Here is a 26,153-nt window from a genome sequence, read left to right on the forward strand (position 1 = left end):
GTGGGTGGGGGGGGGCTTGAAAAAGACGTGAAAGCTCGTCTCGGGGGGGGGGGGGGGGGTGCTTGACGACCCTGTAAATAAATAAATATTAAAATTCATAGTTTACCCACCTCTATTTTTACCACTACACCACTGACTGTGATGGTAAAAACCGCTAGCAGTATAACTTGGTATCACGATTAACCACCAAATGAATACATATATAGTACACTACATACAGTATCTTGAAGTACCCTCACTTAGGTGTATCTGTGTATATGACAACACATACAATATGTGGTTATTTTTCTAATTTTGAAAGGTTATGATGCCATCCCTGAAAATGGCTCTGTTCCTCAACCCTTTGGGGAACAGTGCCAGAAATAACAAAAGATGTCCGGGCGTGACACGGTATGTGACTATGGAAGCAAATCGTTACCAAAATGTGCATTATATAAATAACATAAACACGATTCCTGTATTGCTAGGAGATGTGCCCCTCCACTTCATGTTGGACCCAAACAACAGGTCAGCATGGATAAAAGACAAAGTGGCAAACTTGACAAAGAAGCAGTTCATGGATGGCTTCCAACCTAGACATTGAGCAGGAAGTGTCTAAAGACTACCAAGTTCACTGCTCTTGTCAAAAAGACTACAGAGGTGTTCCACAGGGAGATCCCAGGGGCTCAGGTAAGGGAAATATGGAATCAAGGTTGTCATAGAAACACTGATTTATTAATAGAGTTGATATGGTGTGGAATGGAGTGGAATGGTGTCTTAAAAAAACTCTCAATCTCTGTGTAGGGCTGTTTTGGCAGCCCCTTTGTCACTGGGCACCCAGACACTCGTCTGGGACAGTCGTTGATTTGCATGAATGCTAAAATGACAATCACACCTTAATGACACACCTCTGGAAAGGTGGTCTCAACAGTTGAAGAGGAAGGTGGACCGAGGAAGACTCTGAAATTATCATTAAAAGGCATGTTCTTGTAAATATTGTTCTAAACAGCTTTTAATGTCATGTTTGATATGATTTTGTTTCTTATTTTATGTATTACATTCTAGAAATAATTGTATTGCTGTAACATGTACATTTATAGGGTTTACAGAGTTTGTGCTTGCAGCAGACCAACATGTGTTTAACATATTCCTTTGTCTTGCAAGGGCACCACTTAGATAGCCACAAAACATTGCGAGTAGCCAAAACATGAAGCACACATTGTGAACAACCAAAGTAAGTGCCAAAGGGAAGAACCATAAGAGCATGTAGTTAAACGAGTTACAATTAAACAACATGAACCGCTATACGTGCAAGTGTACCTGTGGAAAAAAACAAGCAACAATAATAAAAACAATATATCACAGCGAGTACAAAAAATTTAAATCAGTTACCACTAACCACAAGAGCAACAAGTCTCTGAGCAAGAGTCATTGTGATCCTTGAGGAAACTAACATCGGGTCAAGCGAACCATTCCTAAGTACCGTTGTACTCCCGGAACAAGTGCGTCTTGAGCCTTTTCTTGAAGGTGGAGAGACAGTCAGTGTCTCTGATGGAGGTGGGGAGTTGATTCCACCACTGGGGGGCCAGACAGGAGAAGAGCTTGTGTTGGGACCGGGCGGTCTTGAGCGGTGGGACCACCAGGCAGAAAGGTCCAGCAGAATGATGACGGATGACCTGGAAGCCGCTCTGGCAGACTGGAGGGCAGTGGTGACTGAAAGGAGGGCAGTCTCTGTGGAGTGGCCAGTCTTGAAGCCCGATTGGTTGGGGTCAAGCAGGTTGTTCTGAGAGAGAAAGTTAGACAGTTGGTTAGATACAGCACGTTCAATTGTTTTTGAAAGGAAGGGTAACAGTTTTGTATTTGATGATATTTCATTATCATTGTATTGATTATCTTACTATTTAGATAATAAACTATTATTGTGCATTTGAAGTTACTTGTTCTCCTTGAAACGTATCTATCACGCTACGGCGGTGAAAACTTTGATCTAGTCTGGTTGATGCGGCTAATACTGATTATAAACAAATACTTTTGAAGTAGGTTTTAACTTAAGGCCTCTGAGTCACTTACGGTGGATCTCCACGCTCCGAAGGAATTTACCGGAGCCTCTGAGTGATTGGTTTACATACTAGGTCTACTATGGTTAAATCCATATTATAGTAATGATAAACGACTGATTAGTGAACACGCATACTTTAGGGGCGATGCTCTGATCAAGCAGACGATTTTTACCTACGCCAGAGTTTCATGTCATTAACTGTTTAGCGCTCAAGGTTAACGCACTTGTGCACATTTCTAAAATTGGAGTCAGATATTAACGAGTCAATTATCTCCCTGAACATCTAACCAGAATTGAATTGGGTTTCCCAAGCCGGGGACAAACACCAAGCGTCTCCGGCCTTACGAGATCTTCCCCAACCTACACTCTGTCATACCGGTACCCAAGCTTCTCTTCTGATTGACGTAGCCTGGTCGCCTGACTGCATAGACGGTCGGTGTTACAACTACGTCACCATTGCCAAGTCCTGCAACTTGCTATTTGTGATGTCCTATGATGAACAAAGTCAGATATTTGAGGGCTGTATTGCCACGGCTAACTACCGTTACCAATAACAGTGGCAGGTATGTAATGCAAGATATAGTCCATTGAATTTCAAACTTAACAAAAGAGAATTTTCGATACTTGTGAATCAAGGTTATGGTTATCAAGGTCTCTTGGTTATAGTAACCCACTTTTGTAGCAAATAAATCAATAAACTTTCATCAAAAGTTCTTATGGTTTTTAGGAAGGGTTGTGTGCTATAGCCAAGTTTTCTTTTCGAGGTGCCCCTTGCAGTGACGCCGCTGGTTGGTAGATTTTGTACATCAATATTATGAAGCAGGTCAACGATTCCATGTCAGGCAGGCTGTGGGACAGTCAAAGCTCCTCCCCCGACTACAACTACATGGTATGGGAACAAACCCTGTCTGCATTATAGAAATAAAGGCATTTTGTCTGCTATTGGTGACTGATAACATCAATACAAGGACACGTAACGCTTAACACTGCTGTAAATTGCGGTAACCTCCATATAAATTAAAGCACTTCAAATTGAACTCAATGCTGCATTATCCTCCTTACACCAGAAGATGGCAGAATTGTTGTTTGCCAGTGATGAACTGTTGTCTACCTTGCTGTCTACATTGCTTATTAACTCAAATGATTTCATCGACAGGAGGAAAAGGGACAGATTCATCAAGTGTGGTATGATGACCCTGAGAGCATTTGCATGAAGTCAACGAATGTCAGATCCATGGGGCTGAGAGGTGTCGGCATGTGGAATGACATCCTCTTCTAGTAGTCTGGACCTTGTTGCCCAGCTACAGACTGATAACATGTGGCATGCCATAATGACATGCTAAGAAGAGGTTCTGAGATTTATATCCCTCTATATCCCACCACGATTTATTGCTGAGTCTATACATTCCTTGGTAAAGAAGACAAAATGAGAAAGGGTCGTGTGTCTTTTGGAAGTTGGAGCCACACTTGCACTCAAGTTGTATCATTGCTGTTTATTGCAATTGTAAAACATTCTCAAGAAGAGCAGGGAATTGACTGAACCAGGATAGTACATACATTTCTTTATATGATATTCAGTTTTAACAAAAAGGTTTTTGATAATCACTGAGAAAATTGCCATGAAACCATTGTGTTATCAATAAATTATATAAATACAGTATATAGAATGATGTTTTGAGGATTCTCCAGGAATCAATGCAAGGATATGCTTTAATAAAATGCTCAAAAAATGAGTTGGGGAATAAATGTGTACAAAACTTGGCAAACTTTCAAGATGTGAGATGGAAGACTACAAAAAAGTTACAAAAAAGTAACTGTAGTAGTAGTGGTAGCCAACTGCTGGTATATAAACTATGGGTAAGGTTCACTGCAAATGGGTCTGTGAGTTGTCTTTGGGCCTGTTTCACTTGCTGCTATCCACCTGTTTGAGAAGCATGGAAGCCTAAAACCGTTAAGGGTTGCAGGAAAGGGGTCAGGCTGGGGTGCTCTGGGTTTGCTTGCTCCTATCTGGGTCCAGAGTGAGATGTCTGCGTCTTCTTCTGAGCCAGCTCAGCTCTCAGGGCCCGTAGTTCCGTAGCAGCCTGCTTCCTTAACTAGGAAGATCACAAACAGGGAAGGGCATCAACAAATGTGTTTGAACTTTAGAATGTATGGCTGTCTAAATGTATGGCCCTCACAAAGACAATAATTGAGGTCCAGGTCAATGTGTCACTTAAGCACTTCATAAGATGTTTTCTTTTGCGTTGTAAAGTGTTTCTGAAGAAGAACACTGAATATTGTGTTGCACAGCTAATGTACTTGTAGACTTCTGTGGGGTACAAACAGATAGTGTTACTAAAATGATTAGTTACTATACCTTTATCTCGGTGACAAGCTTCATCTTGGCATCATCCACTTTCCTTTTCAGGTTGTCAATCTCATGGCTCTCTGTCATGATCTGAATGATGATCTCGTTCTGAAATTAAATAATAAGATATTAGTTCTGTGTGTAAATCAACGATACCTTCAAGCTAACATACATTTTCAAATGACTAGAGCCCCCACTCCTGTAAGTTGATGGCTTATCACGTCATATTTAATATTTGCCATATTTCATTTGGCACACTTTTCCTTTCAAATAGGCAACAGGTATACAATCGCACACTAAAATGTTAAGAAAGCGGTGTTAGTGTAACTCACTTTGGTTGACGATCGGCCCTGGCGCCTGGCTTTGCCTCTCCAGTCTCTTGCCTGTAGCTGGTGGAGCAGCTTGTTGTAGAATGTCTCCAGTTCCTGACGAATATTTCTCAGAGTTTCCTCCAAAGGTGCTGTGGCTTTTTTGGTTTCAAAATACCTCTTCTTCCAAGTGTCACGTGCTGGACACAGAATGAGACAGAATGTAAAGGCAAACAGACAACACAATACACCTACTGTTTGTCTACTAGTAACAAGTTTGGGACTTTTTTGAAAATGTGAAATATAGGAATGATGGAAAAAAAATTAAACTCCAGAAAAAGGTTACAAACTAAAATCTATAAACACCAATGGTTATGTTGTATGTTATGTATGATTGGATCAGACATTACATTAAAAACATGTTTTCAAAGCAGCATCACCTTGATTTCTTCGGTGCCTGTTCTGTGCCAATAAATCTTTTCCTTTTCTTAGCAACTCTTGTCTTGTCCGTTCAAGCTGCTTTCTTTCATCTTTCACCAACTTGATTTCCTCAATCAGCTCATCCCCTGAAAAGCAAATCATGTCACTTGCTACTCTTACTTGTAAATATTCAAAACACATACATTGATAGACAAAAAGAACATGGAATATGGATAACATTGTACACTTGTAACTCTAAATGTTTCAGATGCATTAGAAATACCAGCTTACTACTTGTTGGAAAGACATGGGAAGAAGTTTTCTGAATGTCCATAGCCAGTGTAGGCGGCAAGGGCGGAGAGGTGTATTGAGCAGGTGCAGACAACAGGGCTGGATGTTCAAGGAGCTGGCCAAAACATTGAATATATTCAAAGAGAAACCTTAATATTGCAACACAGCAGTTTGTTGCCATGCCACCCTTTTCAAACCTTTTAGACATGTGGTAAAAAAAACAACAACAAAAAACACCCTTGTCCTTTCAGCACACCTACCCACTTACTGTGGCATTTGGGGTAGTAACAAAGATAACAAAACTATTTACAAGAAAGCTGTAACTTGCAGTTGCACTGGACCTCCTATTTGAAGAACTTCTAATAAAACGACAAGTTGTCTGAACAACCCAACATGGAATGTCTAAATCAATAAATATGTTTCCTGGATTTTGTCAAGCAAACAGTTCCTACCACACTTTTCGGTTGATTCCTCATGTACTTCAGTGTCTGGATATTTTGGGATTTTCGAAACCTGCAAGTGAATAGCAAATAAATTGGCCACTTGCACTCATCCAATTTAGGATGTTCATTTACAGCTTCTGTCAAGTTTCTTCCCTTATTCTATTGTATTACCTGTCTTGGGTGAGAGAGAAGTCAGAATCACGGCCTTCCAAAGACTCAGGGACACCTGAATCTCTAGCTTGGTTTCTCCGACCTCTCTGCCTCCTCTTGCTGGTGTTTTCAGCTTTAGCATCAGCCTCAGTGACCTGGACTGGGGCAGGTTCTGTGAATTTTAATGTCATTTTTAGAACTGTTACTTTCATCACATAAGTATGATAGACTTGACCCTTCTTTTGTATGGAAAGATATAGAAACATTAAACCAACTTTGAGTTTTGGATGGCCTTAATCTTCACCTTTAGCCTCTGTATTAGGCTTGAAATATGTCCCTCGTGTTTGAGTCTTTCTTAGGGAGGGCTCATTCTCAGGCCACCCAGGCTTCTGGGAAGAGGAGGGGGGCTCTTCCTCATTTGAGTCTGTGAAACTGTAACTGTCTTCCTCCTCTTCTTCATCAGGGCTGGGGGGAGGAGGAGGCTGCTGCCGGGAACTCTGGGGTATCTGGGGTAATTTAACAGGCTCTTTTGTTGTCCTGGTTGGAACGCTGTGCTTCTTGGGTGGGTCTGTGGAAGGAGTCTGGGGGTCTGTGAAATAGCTGTGGGTGTCTGTGGTGAGGGACTGCGAGCAAACACTGCCGTCATTCTCCATGGGCAACAGAAATAGCTCTGGCTGAGGAGCCTAGTAGGTGAGAGTAATTACAACACATGAATTAACATTAAATAATATAATACTACAGTGTGTTTCAATATATCATAGAATACCCAACAATTACAAAAAGACTTGGAATATACTAAAGATAAAGACATACATAAGGAGGAGCAAATGATTTAACTTTTAGATATCTCTCTTGTTTGGCTTTGACCTGTAAAAGGAGAAAAGAGAAGCAAAACATTGTTATTATTTTACAAACAAAGAATACATATGTGTATGCTTTTTTCAGTCCAAATCCTTTCATATAGGCTTTTGTTGACTCGAATGAATTACAGCCAATAAGCAAACATTGCCCCAACCAATGCTTGGATACGCACCAATGCCAAACTCCGACCCACACATTTCAGGAAGGAGAACTTGTCAATACTCTTCCCTGGGCCCAAGAGATTAACAAGCTCTTCTCTTACAGTTGTAAGGCTTATATCAGGATACAACCTAGATGGATATAGTAAAATAACAAATCATGGTTTGGGAAATTCTTAACAATGCATTTCTTTTGAAGATCAATATACTGTATTGTGTTAAAAATTCCCACGCAGCCATTGAGTCAAAGCATTCACGTCTAACAACTTAAGGCTCCCACCACTCTTTGTTGTAATTGTCAAATTTCTACAACCATGCATTTAACAAAGATCCATAATTTTACCTGATAAATCCAGCAGATATGAAGTTCTCTATGGCCTCAACGGGCACTGTATTGAGTTTGGAATTCCATTGTTCATCAGGTACATACAGCACATGGAGTTCTACGAACTAACATACCAAAATGTTTGTCACTCAAACATGTTAACACAACCCAAAACACCATGACACTGCAACAAACTAAAAGTAATTGACAACGAAACAGTGAGATGACAAAACACGTAGATCTGAAAGTAGCTTGTGTCAGCTTACATACCATTACTAGACATATGTATTTCTTATTCTGATACATAAAATATATTGTATAACGTTAACAGTGGTATGAAGTGTAGCATGAACACGTGCAAGTTTTACCTTGCCACTTGTTGGTCGTCTCTCCGCAGAATAACTGACAGACTCGCATGAGTATTCCATATTTTATCAATTTTATTACAAGAATGGCGTAATCCATTCGAGACCATATCCCCCGTAAAAATTTGATGTGGACAGAGGAAATATTGCTCCTCTGCGAAGACTGGTGAGGATACTGTGCTTGTCCTGGGAATGGGTGGGGTGTAGGTTACACTGCTAAGTAACAATCTTGTGTAATCAAACGGAGCCAATCAGAATCGTTTTTTATGTTAAAACAAACTGTGGTTGCTCTGGTGCTGATGCGGGACACTTACTGTTACGAAATATTAGTAACTTCAAGATGCCATTTTTTGTATTGACCAACTCACCTTGTTCTATGTATTTTTTCACTAACTAAAAACTGGCCAGTGCAGTTAATTCTTCGCATTAGGCTTGCCTCGCATGGTCTCCAAAAATCCACCAGATGGCGCAATAGTTCCTGCTAGGTGTGGATACAACCAACCGGATGTTGGAAACAGTAGCTCCAGAGAATGTTTAATAGGGTTAGACAGGCTCTGGTAGCTCACTCGAAGTTCTACACCGAAGACTTTATCATTGCAAGCATTTGTCTTGATCGCATAAGTACATCATGTCGGGTTCATCCAACATTATGGCCATGAAAAAAGTGGTTCAACAGTTGCGTTTTGAAGCCAGTATTAACAGAGTTAAGGTACGTTTACAACAACAAGGGCGTGGAGAGATACCGTTCGAGAACATTTGGCGATAAAAGAACGATGCCCACATAGCGCGAAGTCTAACAACATTGTAACTGATGTCGTTAATATAACCTGCCTCGAATGCAAATTATGTAACCTTTAGATTTCACAGCTAATGTCAGGTATCATGTATAGACTGTTCAAATTGACCTAAAAATGCAATGTATTTATTGTATAGAATAAGCAAATACAGCTAGCTACAAAGAATAATAAAATTACTAATTGTACAAGTTACTTTTGCCATAGGTGTCCCAGGCAGCCGCTGATTTGCAACAGTTTTGCCTTCAGAATGCCAACCATGACGCTCTACTTACCGGGGTGTCATCAAGCACAAACCCTTTCAGGACACAGAAAGTATGCTCATTCTTGTAGCTAACTGGCAGGAGTTCAAGTAAGTCACCTTTCTTTTAGTATAAAGCTCATCAAATAATTTTGCCAGGTAAATAACAATGTTCTTCTGTTTTAGGTTTTAAATTGAGATTTTCGCAACAGATCAATACACTGCAAAGGAGGCATCTATGGATATAAAATGGAAACCACCAGCTAATAGTAGTTTTTAACCATCAATGATATTAAGGTGCTTTTTAAAATTACAAACATTCTGTAAAGTAATCTATAGCCGAATACGTGCCTTCGTCATTTCGTTTTTTTATGTGTTTTTTTTAACAATAAATTGCTAACATTTCCGAAACCTGTGTAGGCTACACATTTATTATAAAACAATCATCCACATAACTTACATGTAAAGCCAAATGCTTTGACATTGTCCATGTGATACAGGCAAGCATAGATTTAGAAAATTGTTCAAACAATTAATTTCTTGATTTAATGGGGCCTACAAATTAACAAAGACCCGTTAGCTACAACCGGGCAATAGGTGGCCAAATGTTAAGTCCAATTTAAACCAGTTTGGAGTCACATACCGGTTTGTTACTGTGCATAGACATGCAATGTTCAGATGTTGAAATATCAAGAAACTCAAAGGTTGAATCTCCTCCTGCAGGCGTCCATTTCATGTCGCTGAAAAACAAGTAGGAATGTATTAAGTTGAGGGCCAGCTAAGTCACTGGAAAGTGGTCAATAAAGCTAATTGCTGCATACAACAAAGAATGACCAAATACAATTGATCATTTTAATTATACAGTGTCATTGTATCATTGGGTGTGCTTTGCCTTCGGCAAGGGCACAACCTTTGTTCTCTCACATATATTATTATTTATTTTTGTCCCCCTAAATCTTCGTCAATATTTGGCCTACATAGACAACCTAGGTGTCAAAAGTTTCGTCTTGGTAGCGATTGAGTTGCTTGTATTTTAATTTACGTTCCGTTGCATGGTTTAGGCTGAAGTTAAGTTTTTGTGGCGAAAAGTAAAGCTAACGGTGGCTAATTTGCTAGCCACAGTCACTGACGTTACTTACGTCACTAACGTCACGAAAACACACGTGACTACCTGTAGCAGAACATTCGTTTCGCATCTGTTAACTTGGGGGATAGCTAGGCTAACTAGCTTTACTGCAAGGCAGTTGCAGAAACGCCACAAGCAAAGAGGCCAGGGTGATAACTATTTACTCATTTTACTTTGTGATGTGAAACACAATTGTGAAATGTAATGTACAATATTAGCTGATATTATTAAGGAAGTAGGCCCACATCTACTTTCGGAAACGGTAGTCTACTATTTCACTGAAGCATTAGCATGACATTAGCCTCTGTTGCCCGGGCAACACATACTACCAGTGGTCTATGATGCATCTGTTTTCAATCGTTAAAATAAACATTCCTCACAAATACATTTTCGTTGTAGGATTTGTTATGACATTATATTACAAGTAAACGATTTGTTGGTGAAATTATCATTACCTGTGGTTTCAAACCAGTGTTGCTCACTGCAACGCTGTAGCCTACGCGAGACACACTACAAAAACATCTACACAGCTGTTTAGGAAGTCAAACGGCTACAGAACATGTTCGGCACTCCCCTTACTTAAATCAAGTCTTTCAATAGGTGAAACTATCTGACTACTAACCTGAACTTCATTGCCACAGCCTAAACTTTGTCAATCTGTCCATGAAAATAATTAATTTCAGCCTAAACCGTACAACGGAACGTTACATCGAATTCAACCAACGCAATCGCTACCAAGACGAACACAGCAGTAGTCTAGACTCTAGTACTGTAATGTAGGTAGTAGTAGTAGAATTTACCGGGGAAGCTTCTCCACACAGGGCTATATCGCATTTTGCGTTGTTACTGACAATGATCGCTACCAGTGAGCTTTTTATGAATGAGCGATTTTCCACTAAATAAATGTCAAGCTTATTTACGTTTTTGGGGGCATATTTTCAGTTAGCAGATGGTACTGTTTGAATCGCGATTCGATCTTCTACTGCCGGTAACGTCGTAGAATAATCTTCAAAGGGGGTTCTTTATTAATGAATGAATGCAATGAGTAGGCTAAATGCCTGAAAATATCACGAGAAGGGAAAACTTAAAAGGACGTTTAAGTCATAGTGATTAGGTACATTTTTTACACTGGTCTGCCAAATTTATTCGTTTTGATTCATCTATGAGGCTGCCTCTTGCAGGGGAAATGAGAAGACATCATATTTCATTCTACACTTCACTCGTATTTTGATTTGTAAATGAGCAGCAAAAAAAAGATGCTTTTAAATCTATGTAATCTTTATAAATTATAAGTAGGCCCTATGCATTTTTTGAATAAAATATACAGAAATATCAGTAAAAATTTCATTAAAAAACGGACCCCTGTGCAACCGACGCAAGCAAGCACACCCTACAATTTCCCCACAAATTGTACCCTCTTTAGTGACCATTGCTTTGCCATTAGTGACAACCAAGACTGAGACTCACCTTGAGAACCCATTCGTACTCCCCAAACTTGGAGTCAAAGGTGCCTTTTTGTAAAGACCGGAGTTTCAAAGTGAAGCGGGGTCCCAGCTCTTGAATGCCGACCCTTTTCTCATTCTTAAAGATGTATCTATAAGAGAATTAGACTTTTGACATGTTACAATGCCTGGAAAACTAAAAACTGGAAAATGTTTTCATGATAATTGCAACATTGAGATACCATGATGACATGTTGGCAGGAATTTACAATTGTGAAATGTATTACAGATTTTGTTTCCCCAATCTGTAGTTTTAGATTAACTGAATATTCACCTGTGAAATCTGAAGAATATGAAATCTCTCTGGTTGTGAAAGGTGGCCACCTGCCGTCCTACAAACTGGGGGTCATGAGGGAAGAGGGCAGCGAACAAGCGTCCGATGCTGTGGCCCAGCCGAGTGGTGAAGTTGTTCAGGATCACTTCTGGGGTGTGCTCTGTTGGGTCCTTCCCCCGTCTCTACAAGATGAGGGCACAGTGTACTAGTGGAAACTTATCATGCAGGAATTTGGGATCGAGACACACACACACACACACACACACAACAGCCTATACTCATTCACACAGACGAAGGACATGAGAAATGTGTTCCTTTTGAAATGACTTACCTTCATCTCCTTCCGCAGTCGGACACTGCTGACCTTGAAGTGTGCTGTGGGTCCATCAGGAAGGTGACAGAGCACCATACCATCTTAAATGTTATGGTGAAGGACACTTGTCTGTGGTCAAGCATTTTAGCATGACTGAGCAAAAGCATTCTGTATGAGGGTGTAAACCACTGTACAAATGATAGCCTCAAAAGTAACATCCCTTACATGTTGCTAAATTCTTGTTGCAAATTGAACTAACTACACATTTCTAAAATTGAAAAACACTCAAATAATTTCTCTACCAAAAGATACTGGGCACTTTCCGATCTTCGTTGATAACCATGAGGTATGTGAAGCCCCTGGCTATACATTGGGGAATTACTTTCTTTAGGGCCAGACCTCTTCTGTAGTACACATGTGCATCTGGGATAACTGTGGCCAGCTGCCCACAGAACCTCACTGTTCTCTGTGTGACAAAGACAAAACAAAACAGTCACTGGTCTTTAACTTTCACTGTAATCTCAAAGACAAGAGGACACAAGAAGTGTCACCAGTAATCAGTGTACCAGTAATAACTATAAATGTTATTAACATGAAAAAATATAAATCTTCCTGAATTAAAATAACACACAACTCAACAGTCAATTTGTCGACCATATACATTATAAGATTACATAAACAAACACAAACCTGATCCATCAGGAACACTGTCTATTCTGAGTGTAAATACTTCACATGTAACAGAATCTGTACACCATTTGTCCCATCCATCCATCCATCCATCATCTTCCACTTGTCCGGGGGTCGGGTCGCGGGGGCAGCAACCTAAGCAGGGAGGCCCAGACTTTCCTCTCCCCGGCCACTTCCACCAGCTCTTCCTGGGGGACCCCGAGGCGTTCCCAGGCCAGCCGAGAGACATAGTCCCTCCAGCGTGTCCTGGGTCTTCCCCGGGGCCTCTTCCCAGTGGGACGTGCCCAGAACACCTCACCAGGGAGGCGTCCAGTAGGCATCCTTATCAGATGCCCGAGCCACCTCAACTGGCCCCTCTCGACGCGGAGGAGCAGCGGTTCTACTCTGAGCCCCTCCCGGATGACCGAGCTTCTCACCCTATCTCTAAGGGAGAGCCTGGACACCCTGCGGAGAAAACTCATTTCGGCCGCTTGTATTCGCGATCTCGTTCTTTCGGTCACTACCCACAGTTCGCGACCATAGGTGAGGGTAGGAACGTAGATCGACTGGTAAATAGAGAGCTTCGCCTTTCGACTCAGCTCCTTCTTCACCACGACGGACCGATGCAGAGCCTGCATCACTGCGGACGCCGCACCAATCCGCCTGTCGATCTCGCGCTCCATCCTTCCCTCACTCGTGAACAAGACCCCAAGATACTTGAACTCCTCCGCTTGGGACAAGATCTCCTCCCCGACCCGGAGATTGCACTCCACCTTTTTCCGGTCGATAACCATGGCCTCAGATTTGGAGGTGCTGATTCCCATCCCAGCCGCTTCGCATTCGGTTGCGAACCGCTCCAGTGAGAGCTGGAGGTCACGGCCCGATGAAGCCAACAGGACCACATCATCCGCAAAAAGCAGCGACCCGATCCTGAGGTCACCAAACCGGACCCCCTCAACGCCCTGGCTGCGCCTAGAAATTTTGTCCATATAAGTTATGAACAGAATCGGTGACAAAGGGCAGCCCTGGCGGAGTCCAACCCTCACCGGGAACAAGTTCGACTTACTACCGGCAATGCAGACCAAACTCTGGCACCGGTCGTACAGGGACCGAACATCCCCGATCAGGGAGTACGGTACCCCGTACTCCCGGAGCACCCTCCACATGAGCCCCCGAGGGACACGGTCGAACGCCTTTTCCAAATTCACAAAACATGTGTAGACTGGTTGGGCGAACTCCCATGCACCCTCCAGAACCCTGCCGAGGGTATAGAGCTGGTCCACAGTTCCACGGCCAGGACGAAAACCACATTGCTCCTCCTGAATCCGAGGTTCGACAATCCGACGGACCCTCCTCTCCAGAACCCCTGAATAGACTTTCCCAGGGAGGCTGAGGAGTGTGATCCCCCTAAAGTTGGAGCACACCCTCCGGTCCCCCTTTTTAAAGAGGGGAACCACCACCCCAGGTCTGCCAGTCCATTTGTCCCATCTTGACCAAAACAAAAGTAGCAACTAACATTGGTGCAGTTGTCCACTCACCCCTCTAGGTCTGTCAGAAGTGGTGATTAGGACTTTTGGGTTGGTCAGACGGTTAAAGTAGGCAGAGAATTCATCCGTTCCTTCGTCAAAGGCCACCTGCAAAATATAATTTGTAAGTTAAATGCAGCAACATCACATCAACTATGAAAGCTTACGGTGATATGGAAACATAACACTTTCCATAGAGGCATGTTACCTCTTCATCCTCTGGGTCGACTGTTGTTTCGTCATATACTCTCTGGTTTTCTATTGTCTTGGGGACTTCTTTTGGTGGAGCCTACAATGTGAGACATACATATTTCCAAGTTGCACTGTTACTCAGATGTTTTACAATAACTCTATGGATTTCACAGCATATGTATTGAACAGTTGTCCAATCAGTAAACATTAGATAGATCAATAGGTACTTTAAAGCAGCGTATCAAAGGTATCAACATGTGCCGGAAAACTGACATGGCAGGGAGAAGCAATTAAGGGGAAAGTTGAAGAGGTCTGAGTGAACACTCACATTTTTGTGACTTGGTCAACCTCATGAATTGTTAATTAATATACATGTTGGAGCTTCCTGAAACTCTCAAAATGTTACCTGAACATGGGCAATTATCATATACAAACCCTCCTTGGGATGACGAAACGGCAGCCTGAAAGGTCACCTGAACATCAGGAATTCCTTAAAATGTTTTTAATCACTAGGAGAAAATATTTATGGATTTATAAACCAAATTAAAATTAATAATTTTGCAAAGAATTGTAGGAATCTGAACCAGGATTGATGTTTAGCTTTCTGAGAGTATCAAACCTAGGGTTAAATCTCAAAAGCTTTGGGGTCAGTTTGGTCATTCAAAGTAAAGCGGTCATTTTATATCTTTTTAACAGACTTTTGAAAAGGTTTCAATTAAGCTAAACTCATATGCTGTTCATTAATTATTTTATGGGTCTTTTTATAATATAACACAATGGCAGTGATCAAGGAATTTTTTTTAACCCTTGTGTTATCTTCGGGTCATTCTGACCCATCAGTCATTGTGACCCACCGTCGTATTGCGACAACTTTATTGCATACAAAAACAAAGTGAAGCATTTTCTTTTAACCGTTGGGCTGTCTCAGACCCCCCACATTGCGAAGGTTAAAAGAAAATTATTTTTATTTGTTTTTGTATTGGGTAAAATTAGGTAAACACAACGATGGTTCGTTATGAACCTTAGGGTCATGTGACCCGAAGGCAGCACAAGGGTTAAGAATAAAAACGTTTGCATCTAAGAAGATTCAGCCATGTCCCCAATCATGACCTTTCATCTTCAATTAAGCTTATGAACTATGAAAAACCAATCATATTCTTAAATGATCACCTTTATTATAAAGTCAAAATTGTCTTCTTTCGGTTGAATTATATGTTTCATATAAATACAAATTCAATTTATTAGTGTCAATCAATATACTGTTAACCGTTCTGAAAGTCCCCTGTGTGTCTGTGACAGGGTTAACATTACATACACAACATTAATTGATCAATCAATTCTTTATTAGTAAATTCTAGCATCCTGGGAACTACCATGTCCTTTATTTGATTTGATGGGGAATCAACTTCAAAATCTGAAATGTCCTCTTTTCGTGGAATAACTCAGTTACCATCATTATCATAAGCCAATCAAACATGTAACTTTACCTTATCTCCGAGGGCATCCCTTTCTTTTTTCTTCTTTTTCTTTAATACCATCTTTTGCTGCAAATGCAATACACTCACAAATTAAAGTGTTGTACGATAATATTGGCAAGCTACAGTAACACAACTGGGTAAGACATTTTAGGTCGGCACAAGTCATACCAGTTTTCATTTGCATTACCTTTCGTTTCTCTTGCTTGAGTTTCATGAACATAAGGTGTCTTCTTTGTTTATTTTTTATTTCAGACACACTGAAGGTGGGTGGGAAATATGCTTCTTGTGGAGTATTACCATTTTCTGCTTCGGTTTTCGCAACACCGGTATCGTCACCATCCTCCTGCGGAATCGAGATCATTTTATTTTGCTTCTTAAATGTCTTTTTCTTCGTTTTATCCTGCTTTTTAGAATCTTCTACAATGTCCATCATGTCAACCGTGTTCCGCAACTCACGTGTACCGTTTACGGCATCATTACTTCCTGTGTCACAGGATGTTGTATCTGAAAACGGAATGTATTTTCCCCTTTCGTCACCTAGTGGCGGGGAATAAAAATGTATTTGTAAAAACACTTCAATAAATTAGTTTTTAGAATGTGTTGTCGTTGTTGCATTGAATCATGATACATTCTACAATAATCACATCATTAGGAAAAACACATCAGCATAATATGCTAGCCTGTGGAAATGTATTTAGGGCATATTGCCATAGTGGTTATGGTGGCATGTTTCCTCATTTTGATTATATATTGTGCTGACATGTTTCTGTAGTTCAGTTAGAACAAGTATTGTACTACATTTATTGAAATTAGGTTTCACAAGAATCAACCAGCATGACATTGAAGAACAAACAATATAAAACATAAGAAAAGCTAGTGGAGACTGAGTAAGTAGTGGTAAAGAAAGAAACATTTACTAATTAAACATATTTGTATGTACTGTGTGCTGTTTGTAGGTCTTGTACATGAGTATGCATGGCAACAGAAATGCATGACTAACAACGGCTGTGTGGAACACCATCCACATACATCTTGGTTGTCTGTACTCGTGGCTGTCTCCTCTATTTATGTCGGTATTACAGGTACAGCAATATCTAGCAGAAGTTACACAATACTTGGAATGATCCAATATGAATTGGATATTGGGCGGGTAAACCATCTGGCAATCTAACAGCTGATGTACCAGTCCACAACCTGGCGAAAGGCCTTGTATATGAGTGGATTGATTGAACACACCAGTCCCCCACCCCTCCATGCCTGGGACCCCTCTCTGTTCAGGTCCCCCAAACAGGTCCATGGGTTTTGGAACTCCAAAGACACACACCACTTGGAATGATCGTAGTAGGACTTGAATTTTAACTGCTCAGGGAGGCTGATCCTTCTCACATTCATGGTATGTCTGGTGAGGGAGCAGTTGGACGGCAGTTCAGAGTCCCGTCGCTGCCAAGTTTCAACCAGCAGATCAGTGTCCAGAACCTGGGCCACCCAGCCAGTGTAGATATCTATAAGAAGGTCAGAAGAGGTCAAGTGGGCCATTCTGATGAAGGGTTGATCAACTCTGAGTTATGTTATTATTAATCACTGTGGCCATTGCAAGTGTTCTAAAACAGGTTGTCATGAAAAACAACGGTCTTGATGGTCTTACCATCAATATAAAGCTGTGACTTGGCAAAACTGATGAATTTTTCCCCCTTGGCTGATAGGAGAGCTACCATTCTCCTTTCTGAGACCAATGGTGGCTCCAAACCGTTACAAAACTGTGCCAACGGTGCCATCTCTTTCTTGAATATCTCTGGCATAGAGCAGTTGTATACACGTGGGTTCATGTAAACAAGCTGCTGGACTGTAGGGGGAAATGTTTGGAAAAGAAACTTGGAAACTGGAGCCTTACATATCCTTTTTGTGACCTTATTAAAAGCCAGGATGTAGCAGCACTAAATGCGTTACAAACCTACACAGACATACATGCAAAATAACTGCATAAGAGTGTTTTTACTGCAGTTAACACACACAACTCTATGATTCTGACATGAAATCCTGAGTTGATTTTTCTTTATAAAAGTTACGTTTCGGAATGGTATGTTTGCTCACCTATTTGGAGGAACTGTTCATATTTGTAAGTCACACAGAGGGCTGTCTGGCCATTGACTTTGCCAGAGGAGGGGTAGAGGTAGCCTTTATCAGCAAAGAAAGGAAAATGGGGAATACTATGGCTGAGCCAAAACCCCTGGGAGTGGTTGACGAGCAGCACTCCTGAAGAATAGAAATTAACATAATTTTGTTTATTAGGATGTTTACTATATTTTAGCTTATCATAGATGGAATCTATGTTCTGTGTACTTATATGTTATGTTATGCCAGGTTGTTTTTCGTTGTCTTGTCCTAAAAATGTCAGTGCCCAGTCTGACCCTGTGTTGTTCTGTGCATCGGACAATAAAAGACTTGAACTTGAACTAATCTATTCATTAATGTTCATGTTTTGTATAAAAGCACCGTTTAATGAACATTACAATAACACATATGCTTGCATGCACTCACTTACACCTACATGCACACAAACGCACCCATGCACACAAGTGCTCTGTCAATGAACCAGTGTCAACATCACTTATCAAAAGATGTTCTTTGCCCCGTAACCTCCCCCTGATCCCAGAACCATATTGGTCTGCTCATTTCTGCAGAATCATGTCATTCAAAAAAACTGTATAGAACTGAGGAAGGTCAAATACCCTACACACCGAGCACACAGTTGAATGAAGGTATACTGTCATTTTGCAACAACAATGCTCAGTGGATTAAGAAGTCATTGTCCACTTGGACAGTGTCATGTATGTTGGTAGCTACCTTTAGTGTGGCCATAGCCTTTGATATATTCCATGATTGGAGGAGCATCATTGTAGAAGGTGTAGACAGAACTATTGGACTGAAGAAAACACAGGTGCATGTACACACAGCGCCACAACAACCCAACACTTTACATGGAAATGATCTACCTTCATGCAACGCAAAAGCTAATCATTATAAAACAGTAAGCAAGTAGTCCTACCTTGTATCCTTGACCCAGGTAAATCTGATTTAACGTGCTCCCTAAGGCCCCTTGGCTGGTGTTGACCGTGAACTTACTTAGCTGCCAGCTCCCCATTGATGAGTCCAGGTACATGTAGTCAACCCCACTCCCCACATCTCCAATTTTATACCTGGGCATTTTGTATATGATAAACCTGGAGTGATAATAATCACATTACAAATCTACAGTGCTTAACCCACATTAAAACAGGAACAGTGTGCTACATCCATTCAGATTAAATGGCAATATATATATTTTTTGAACCCTCATTTTTTCAGTTTTTGATCACTGCAAAATAGCAATCGCCAATAGCAAAAAGTACTATTGGCCTGAATTTCAAGTTTCGGATCACACAAACAATTTGAGTTATACTGTTTGATCAAAACAAAACAGAATTGTCAGAACACCACTAAATTTAAAGCATGTTTACTAGTCATGAACGATCAATGGTTTCACATCAGTTATATCAGTTAGTTTTGTTTCACACAGGTATTTGTGTGAATGAAACGACAAAACGTACCAATCCACAGGTTCTCCAGCTTCATTTCGACAAGAAATATCTGATTTGCACACCATAACCGGCAGAAGCACATGAGGAAGAAGGACACCCAAACTAAATTTAAACATCGTCTTGTATCACTCACTATGTAGAAAGAAAAACAAGAAAGGAATATTTAAACGTATATTCGGCTTTTGGTAGGCTACGTGATTGAGCGACTTTTAAAGTGAATATACCACAGCGGGGTGAAAATGCAGAAGAGGAAGTCTTAAATTAATCTCATGCCAAAACACATGATGAGAACCAAATCTGGTTTTGTTAGTTCCGGTTTTGCAGCAGTGACTCGAACTAATAGCCATTTGAATATCTCTAGAAATGTCTATTCAGCAATGTAACACTTATTGAAGGAACTGATTGTGGATAAAATATGCTATAGTATCGCAGTTTAAATATTGATTCACTTTTTTGTCAAATATTTGAAATTACACACTCAAGTGTCTAATATCATTAGCCCCTGGTCAGATGCACCTTTGTTCTGCAGTAAACAGCAGTAAAACATTGTCAATCAATGTGACATAATGTTTTGCAAATTTCTTGTGGTTTGGAAGTAGAAGGATGGACGTTGGATTATGTTTATACATTTTATATAGTCACATAGTCTGAGTTCTTATCAATCCTTAGCTTGAATATAAAAATACTAAAAGTTGTTTAAAACTAAAAGGTAGTTTGATTAAGGTTAAGGATTAAAATGATGATAACATGTAGATTAATAAAACAATATTACTGACTCACAACAATTATTCTGTGTATGTAACGATGACCAAAATATGCATTTACAAGAAATTACAAAATATTAAACTATTCACCTGTTTAATAAATGTCTTTGTTACTCATTAGTTAAATAATTAAAGAGCCAATAACCAGATGTGTCCACATTTACAGTCATATCTTCACATATTGCATATCTTCACCATGATGGTTAGTGGAAATCAATGGAGATTCACTAATTCTCTGTGATCTAATTTGAGCTATCTCTTGTAAAACTACACAAACTTGACTATCAATTTAATATCCTAAGACATGTTCAGCATGTATTGTTTCAAAGAAATTGGCACCTTGTGTAACACTGACTGAACTGGTATAGCGCCACCCCTCCCAAAAATCCTTCACAGAGATCAGGCACTTCACAGAGACGGAGTGGAGCAGACACAATGACAACCTCATCTCAGGTATGAGCATGTTATGTGTACTTTGTGTTCAAATGGTTTGAAATGAAATGTATCAAGTCTAGAAGGATATTTTAGTTCTAAAGATTTACATTCTGAATGGATGTTGGGGTCAATGACCATTGTGTCAAACCACTTTACCTTTTTTGCTTAGGGTGAACAAGAGCATTCAACAAAAAAGCTACACATAGCTATCTCTTCATCTTAACAATCTTATGTCCAGGCCATTACTAGACAAAAATATTCAATGGAATTTCAGTATGTTAAACATCTAACCATCACATCTGTATCAGGAGTTGCGATATCACACCCAATGCAGCATCTGTCTATTTAGCAGAATGTAGAGTTTGTGCGGACAGGATATGGGAAGAACTCTGTGAAGATTCTGTACATCAGAAGAGAAGGAACACATCACTACATCATTGAGCTGAAGGCCAATGTCGAGATCACCCTCAACAACCGCAAAGATTACTTGACTGGGGACAACTCTGACATTATCCCCACTGACACGATCAAAAACACTGTCTATGCCTTGGCCAAGCTAAAGGGAGTAAGTATTTATGCTTTCAATCCCATCCTCCTTCAAGACAAACCTATGCTTCTACTTACAGAATACAACAATTTGTGTTTTTGTTTGATCAGGTTCGGAACATAGAGCAGTTTTCAATGGACATCTGCGAACATTTCCTAACAGCTTTCAAACATGTGACCAGGGCCAAGGTGGACATGGAGGAGGCCCCATGGAAGAGACTGGAAAAGGTAAAATGCCAGGACCCGGCTAAATGCCAAAACAAACATAACAGGGAGTCAGGTGGCTGAGCGGTGAGGGTATCGGTTGCCAGTTCGATTCCCGGCCGTGTGCCAAATGACGTTGTGTCCTTGGGCAAGGCACTTCACCCTACTTGCCTCGGGGGGAATGTCCCTGCACTTACTGTAAGTCGCTCTGGATAAGAGCGTCTGCTAAATGACTAAATGTAAATGTAAACATGTTTTCTTTATTCACATATCTAGAAAGACAATACAAGAGAACTTTTGAGGAAATTTGGAGGAAATACACTAGCATTTCAGGACTATCTATATATTTATAACTAGCAGACCTAGGTGTATACACCATATATAGTTTATGCATATACACATATACAGCATATATACTCTATGTATATATTCATAGTAGGTTTAGTCTTTATCATTCTTTATGCACCATTTTTATGTTTTTATGTTCTTTCGATTAACCTGTCTGTTAATAAGATGTTCAAATGTAACAAATAATTGTTCTATATTTATGGATTATACAACTAAATTTCTCCCTGACACAGAATGGTGTGGAACATGCCCATGCATTTATCTTCAGCCCAGAGTCCTGGCGTTTCTGCAGTGTTGAACAGCACCTCAATGGTGAGTTAGTGAAAGAACATGGTAGATATAGCTGGCTCCAAACACAGCAGTGTTACTGCTAATAGTTGGAAAAGAGAGGTACACTGAAAGAGAGGTGCATCAGTGGATTTCTAGCTGTGTTATTGTTCCCAACAGAGAAACCTGTGATTCACAGTGGAGTGAAGAACATGACAGTGCTGAAAACCACCCAGTCAGGCTTCGAGGGCTTTTTCCGAGATCGTTTCACCACCTTGCACGAGACTAAGGATAGGTGCTTCTGTACTTCGGTCTATGCTAAGTGGCGCTACAATCGGGTCCAAGATGTTGACTTCGATGCAGCGTGGTAATTGCAGAGATGACTTGAAAAAGGACATTAACCCCTAATTGTGATTATGAAAATACTTTATTTAAATCAATATACTGTTTAATATTAATTCCTATGATGTTGTTGTTGTGAAACATCCTTAGATGTTCACATTTCTGAAGAATATTTAGGGAAATGAAAAATATAATTTTAAAACAGCTTGTAACAATAGTCATGTAACAAAAAATGGTATTTTAACAAATGTGTCTGTTTACTGATGCAGGAGATGTGTGAAGAACACCATAATTGAGAAGTTTGCCGGCCCATATGACCTGGGCGAGTTCTCTCCCTCTGTGCAGAAGACACTATATGATACGCAGGTCATGGTTCTGGATAGACTACCAGAGGTAAACAAGACAAATAACATTTTGTACATTTTAATCATCTTCATTTTTTTTTTATCAACTCAAGCAAAGCATTCAAGTTAAATCCACACTGAGTTGAATGTTCTGATCTATAATCCAGGTGGAGGAGATTGAGATGATCATGCCCAACAAACACTATTTCACTGTGGACATGACCAAAATGGGACTCGCCAACAAGGATGAGGTGAGTGGACTCATTCAATTTAACTAAAATAATGTTGTCCTAAAGTAATGGAATTCACTTTCAGTTAAAAGGAGTCAACATACAAGTACCTTGTATCAATTGCAATAAAAATTAACTGCATGTACACTGCACTTATGAACCTTTGTCCTGTATTCTTTGAAGGTCCTTCTTGCATTAGACAATCCATCAGGGAACATCACAGGAACGGTATGCAGGAAGCCCCTGGCCAAGCTGTGAAAAGGAACCAATGGCGGAATACCAACACTAAACATTTTACCATTAGGATACCTAATCTGCCAAACATCACTTGGGCCCATGCTTAATGGCTTCTTTAATTTCCTCATAAATTCACTGAACATATGACTTTAAATGAGCATTGAATAAAGTACTGCCTGTGAAATAAAGTATTATTCTGTATATATTGTGTTATCCTCAATACAACAGGCACACATATAGCAGCACACTCCCTTGTAAAAAAATATTTTATGAAGTGTAAAAACAAACTTCTAAAGACCTGATATAATTGGACTGTGTCTTTAATAGCACCAAGTCAAATCTGAGCAATAATGCCTTACATTTCAGTCATTTGGCAGATACTCTTAATTCAGAGAAATTTACAGAAATTATCAGTGCATTAATTTAAGTAGGTGAGTATGGTTATTAGAGAAGTGACAATAATAAATATTTACAAAATCTCAGATGGTTCATCTAAGGGACTGGAACAATATGGCCTAAATCCATGATACTATGGGTCTTTGGTGAGAGAAAAGCACCATTTATTGCAAATCTTTGTAAGATCCAGATTTTCGATTCCAGTGTCATGTCGGACATGTGTTATTAATCCTTGTCTTTCAGACAATGTGTGAAAGCACCACAGGCAAGAACATATATGAAATAATCTGTCTTAACACATAAATAATATATAACTTTTGATTATTCACTATACAATTGGTGAGTAGGGAAACAGTATTTTCTGAGTAGAGAAAACTTCTAACTTGGAAATCATTGCATCACGCTATATACTCACTGTATAACAGGACTTACAAAACTGATCATACATTTTGGAACTGGGTTTCTCTTTCTTTAAATATTAAAAGCTTCACATATAAGAGAACACACACAATACATTTTGAACTATTGACCAAGATCTTATTTACATGTATTTTCAACCCATTTTGAACAACACATTTCACACACAAAACACCCTGCATAACACCCTCCACCCTTTCCCGCACCTTAAATAAAATAGGGTACAAAGACTTTTAAAGCAGCAGAAAAAACATCAGTGGCCCAAAAAGGTAAACAGCCGGGTGGACTTTCTGTACAGTTCATTTTCCACACTGATAAAAACATACACTTATACAGTCTCTCCATACACTGTCACAGTGACAATGTAGTCGTATCAGAAGTCTATTTACTGTGTCACTATGTAGTTACCCTGTATTCACACTGCTCCTGTGTCTCCTGGTTTGATTGTCCTTCCTGGGGCAGGTGTCCCTAAAACGCTACGACGCATTGCTTTTCAGGTGCTGGGTCTGTAGTGGCTTCACGTGGTACTCATAGATCTTCAGTGCAGGACCAAGCTTGATTGACAGTCCTGTGAGGACGTCATTACGTGTCATCAACAGCAAGGACTTTCCATCAATTTCCTGTTAAAACATGGAAAATGTGTTTGAATTCTCTTTTGCTTTCCCATGGCCTTTCCTATGTATTTTACCTAATACAGCTAATATTGTGTGTGGATGTATTATATATTCTACACTAAACAACTAAAGTATACCTGATCTTGGAAAGCTGTTGCTTGCTCTTCGAATCCTGTCGCTTTGAAATAATTCACTACGTCTGCCACAGCCCAGTTGGCAGGGTCCGGCAAGGTCTGTCCATTCTCCACAGGGCTGTAGGGTCATAATGCATTATATTCCGTTAGAATCAAGTGCTGCCCCAACACAGAATATTCATTTATGGTCCTCAAGGTTACACTGATAAGATGCAATGATTACCTTTTGGTTTCAACTGAGCCATTTGCCTTATTGTCCATGCCGTCTGCAACATAACAAGCAAGCAGGAATTGCCTTAAAATCTATAATAGTAACCGTCTGTCTTAAAATCACGCAACTATACTTAATAAGAATAGTCAGATTTGAATCCTTTAAATAAAGCAAAATTATTTTCCAACAGAATATTGCCATCCCAATTAACTTGCTGTAAGTGGAAATGTACTTCTGTGTTGAGTGTACATCGCCTGTTATCGCACTGCATCTAAATCTCGGCTCTAGCTCTAAAACCTCCTTAAATGCCAGAGAACATTCCTATTCCTAGGTCCTTATGCATTCCTTGAAGAGAGACCAGTGCTGGTATATTTTATGCAGCATCAATATAAGGCAGGAAAATTAAGTCTTACGGTCTGTAAATTTGCAGTGAGTTTTCATTAGATGAAATGTCCGTTTCAAAACTTATTTATGATGACGTTTCCACCAGCAACACCGCTTTCCTACGGATTCAGACATTGGTTTTCTGTTTCCTCTTACTGGACTGTACCCTGAAAAAAATTAATTATTTTTGGAGGAAGTGTAAAACATTCATGATACCTTTCCTTGGGAGACACTAGATATACAGCAAATGTACGTTTATTAAAAAATCTAAGAGATAATTTCAGAAAGGGAACATAAAGACAGGGCATTTTTATATACATTTTAATAGCAATCGATTCAAAATCAATGGCCAAACCGTCAAAACTAGCCAGAGCTAGCTAATCTACGAGCTACCTTTAAGCTCTCACACTGCCTAAAATGACAAGAACTCCATTTGACAGCTAGTCTAGCTAGCTTGGTAGCAAGCTGTCCATCTCTGACTCGGAATACATGCAGTTACGCGCAAAAGATATAAAATTATATAACGACTTTAACAATGAACAAGTCATGTAATTGAAACAACTAGATATACATTATATCATTAAATAATACATGTTTGTGTCGTTTTTCATTTCTCGCGCACACCCCTCCTCCAGCCAGCCATGGAGCTTTCTAGCCCACATCACATACATACCTTATTTTTCCTTTTTTCAGCGCGTCATAAGGTCAGTTCTACAAACGAATATTTTATAATTACCACTCAAAATAAAAGTCATGTTCAAACATATACTATTAGTGAAAACCTATTTTTTTTGTCGCGTAATAAAGCTAGCTAGATAATGGTCTAACATCAGTTCAGTTAAGCTTCCTCAACCCACATGCAGACCATTTGCATTGTGGGA

General features: G+C 39.9%; 7 protein-coding genes across 10 annotated transcripts; 3 read left to right on the plus strand and 4 right to left on the minus strand.

Moving 5' to 3' along the window:
• Positions 1–322: 322 nt before the first annotated feature.
• On the plus strand, positions 323–3,677 carry ctbs (chitobiase, di-N-acetyl-). Its single transcript, XM_062450133.1, is given in 8 exon segments — positions 323–568; positions 570–604; positions 606–669; positions 784–787; positions 2,426–2,703; positions 2,766–2,927; positions 3,195–3,311; positions 3,313–3,677. Coding segments are annotated over 8 exon segments (975 nt in total). The 3' UTR covers positions 3,382–3,677.
• On the minus strand, positions 3,479–8,062 carry spata1 (spermatogenesis associated 1). 2 transcript variants are annotated; one of them, XM_062450377.1, is made up of 12 exons: positions 7,710–8,062; positions 7,360–7,466; positions 7,031–7,148; positions 6,835–6,864; positions 6,302–6,680; positions 6,019–6,169; positions 5,857–5,917; positions 5,405–5,519; positions 5,134–5,259; positions 4,718–4,893; positions 4,395–4,493; positions 3,479–4,131 (listed from the first exon to the last, which is right to left on the minus strand). In XM_062450377.1, exons 1-12 carry the CDS (start codon positions 7,767–7,769, stop codon positions 4,042–4,044), a joined length of 1,512 nt encoding a protein of 503 aa, XP_062306361.1. In that variant the 5' UTR covers positions 7,770–8,062; the 3' UTR covers positions 3,479–4,041. The 2 variants fall into 2 exon arrangements, with proteins under 2 accessions (XP_062306361.1, XP_062306360.1); XM_062450376.1 differs by having other exon boundaries at positions 6,811–6,864.
• Positions 8,063–8,211: 149 nt separating this feature from the next.
• Positions 8,212–9,152, plus strand: LOC134010997 (guanine nucleotide-binding protein G(I)/G(S)/G(O) subunit gamma-5). The gene is made up of 3 exons (XM_062450381.1): positions 8,212–8,415; positions 8,708–8,852; positions 8,928–9,152. Exons 1-2 carry the CDS (start codon positions 8,335–8,337, stop codon positions 8,831–8,833), a joined length of 207 nt encoding a protein of 68 aa, XP_062306365.1. The 5' UTR covers positions 8,212–8,334; the 3' UTR covers positions 8,834–8,852; positions 8,928–9,152.
• A 4-nt stretch (positions 9,153–9,156) lies between these two features.
• rpf1 (ribosome production factor 1 homolog) lies at positions 9,157–16,320 on the minus strand. The gene is made up of 9 exons (XM_062450378.1): positions 16,009–16,320; positions 15,831–15,887; positions 14,360–14,440; positions 14,164–14,259; positions 12,269–12,422; positions 11,975–12,057; positions 11,644–11,825; positions 11,335–11,461; positions 9,157–9,481 (listed from the first exon to the last, which is right to left on the minus strand). The coding sequence occupies exons 1-9, from the start codon at positions 16,252–16,254 to the stop codon at positions 9,440–9,442; spliced, it is 1,068 nt and encodes a 355-aa protein (XP_062306362.1). The 5' UTR covers positions 16,255–16,320; the 3' UTR covers positions 9,157–9,439.
• dnase2b (deoxyribonuclease II beta) lies at positions 16,225–19,652 on the minus strand. 2 transcript variants are annotated; one of them, XM_062450380.1, is made up of 7 exons: positions 19,409–19,652; positions 18,868–19,042; positions 18,666–18,744; positions 17,913–18,074; positions 17,467–17,664; positions 17,146–17,323; positions 16,225–16,358 (listed from the first exon to the last, which is right to left on the minus strand). In XM_062450380.1, exons 1-7 carry the CDS (start codon positions 19,513–19,515, stop codon positions 16,355–16,357), a joined length of 903 nt encoding a protein of 300 aa, XP_062306364.1. In that variant the 5' UTR covers positions 19,516–19,652; the 3' UTR covers positions 16,225–16,354. The 2 variants fall into 2 exon arrangements, with proteins under 2 accessions (XP_062306364.1, XP_062306363.1); XM_062450379.1 differs by lacking the exon at positions 16,225–16,358 and having other exon boundaries at positions 16,612–17,323.
• Positions 19,653–20,539: 887 nt separating this feature from the next.
• On the plus strand, positions 20,540–23,235 carry uox (urate oxidase). 2 transcript variants are annotated; one of them, XM_062451024.1, is made up of 8 exons: positions 20,540–20,616; positions 20,948–21,163; positions 21,256–21,372; positions 21,930–22,008; positions 22,144–22,330; positions 22,575–22,698; positions 22,817–22,900; positions 23,063–23,235. In XM_062451024.1, the coding sequence occupies exons 1-8, from the start codon at positions 20,599–20,601 to the stop codon at positions 23,135–23,137; spliced, it is 900 nt and encodes a 299-aa protein (XP_062307008.1). In that variant the 5' UTR covers positions 20,540–20,598; the 3' UTR covers positions 23,138–23,235. The 2 variants fall into 2 exon arrangements, with proteins under 2 accessions (XP_062307008.1, XP_062307009.1); XM_062451025.1 differs by having other exon boundaries at positions 20,951–21,163.
• A 185-nt stretch (positions 23,236–23,420) lies between these two features.
• Positions 23,421–26,145, minus strand: samd13 (sterile alpha motif domain containing 13). The gene is made up of 5 exons (XM_062451029.1): positions 25,946–26,145; positions 25,302–25,439; positions 24,901–24,943; positions 24,681–24,795; positions 23,421–24,549 (listed from the first exon to the last, which is right to left on the minus strand). Exons 2-5 carry the CDS (start codon positions 25,327–25,329, stop codon positions 24,406–24,408), a joined length of 330 nt encoding a protein of 109 aa, XP_062307013.1. The 5' UTR covers positions 25,330–25,439; positions 25,946–26,145; the 3' UTR covers positions 23,421–24,405.
• Between the last annotated feature and the right edge of the window lie 8 nt (positions 26,146–26,153).

This window comes from Osmerus eperlanus, chromosome 24 (genome assembly GCF_963692335.1).
Source record: "Osmerus eperlanus chromosome 24, fOsmEpe2.1, whole genome shotgun sequence".
Taxonomy (NCBI): Eukaryota; Metazoa; Chordata; class Actinopteri; order Osmeriformes; family Osmeridae; genus Osmerus; species Osmerus eperlanus.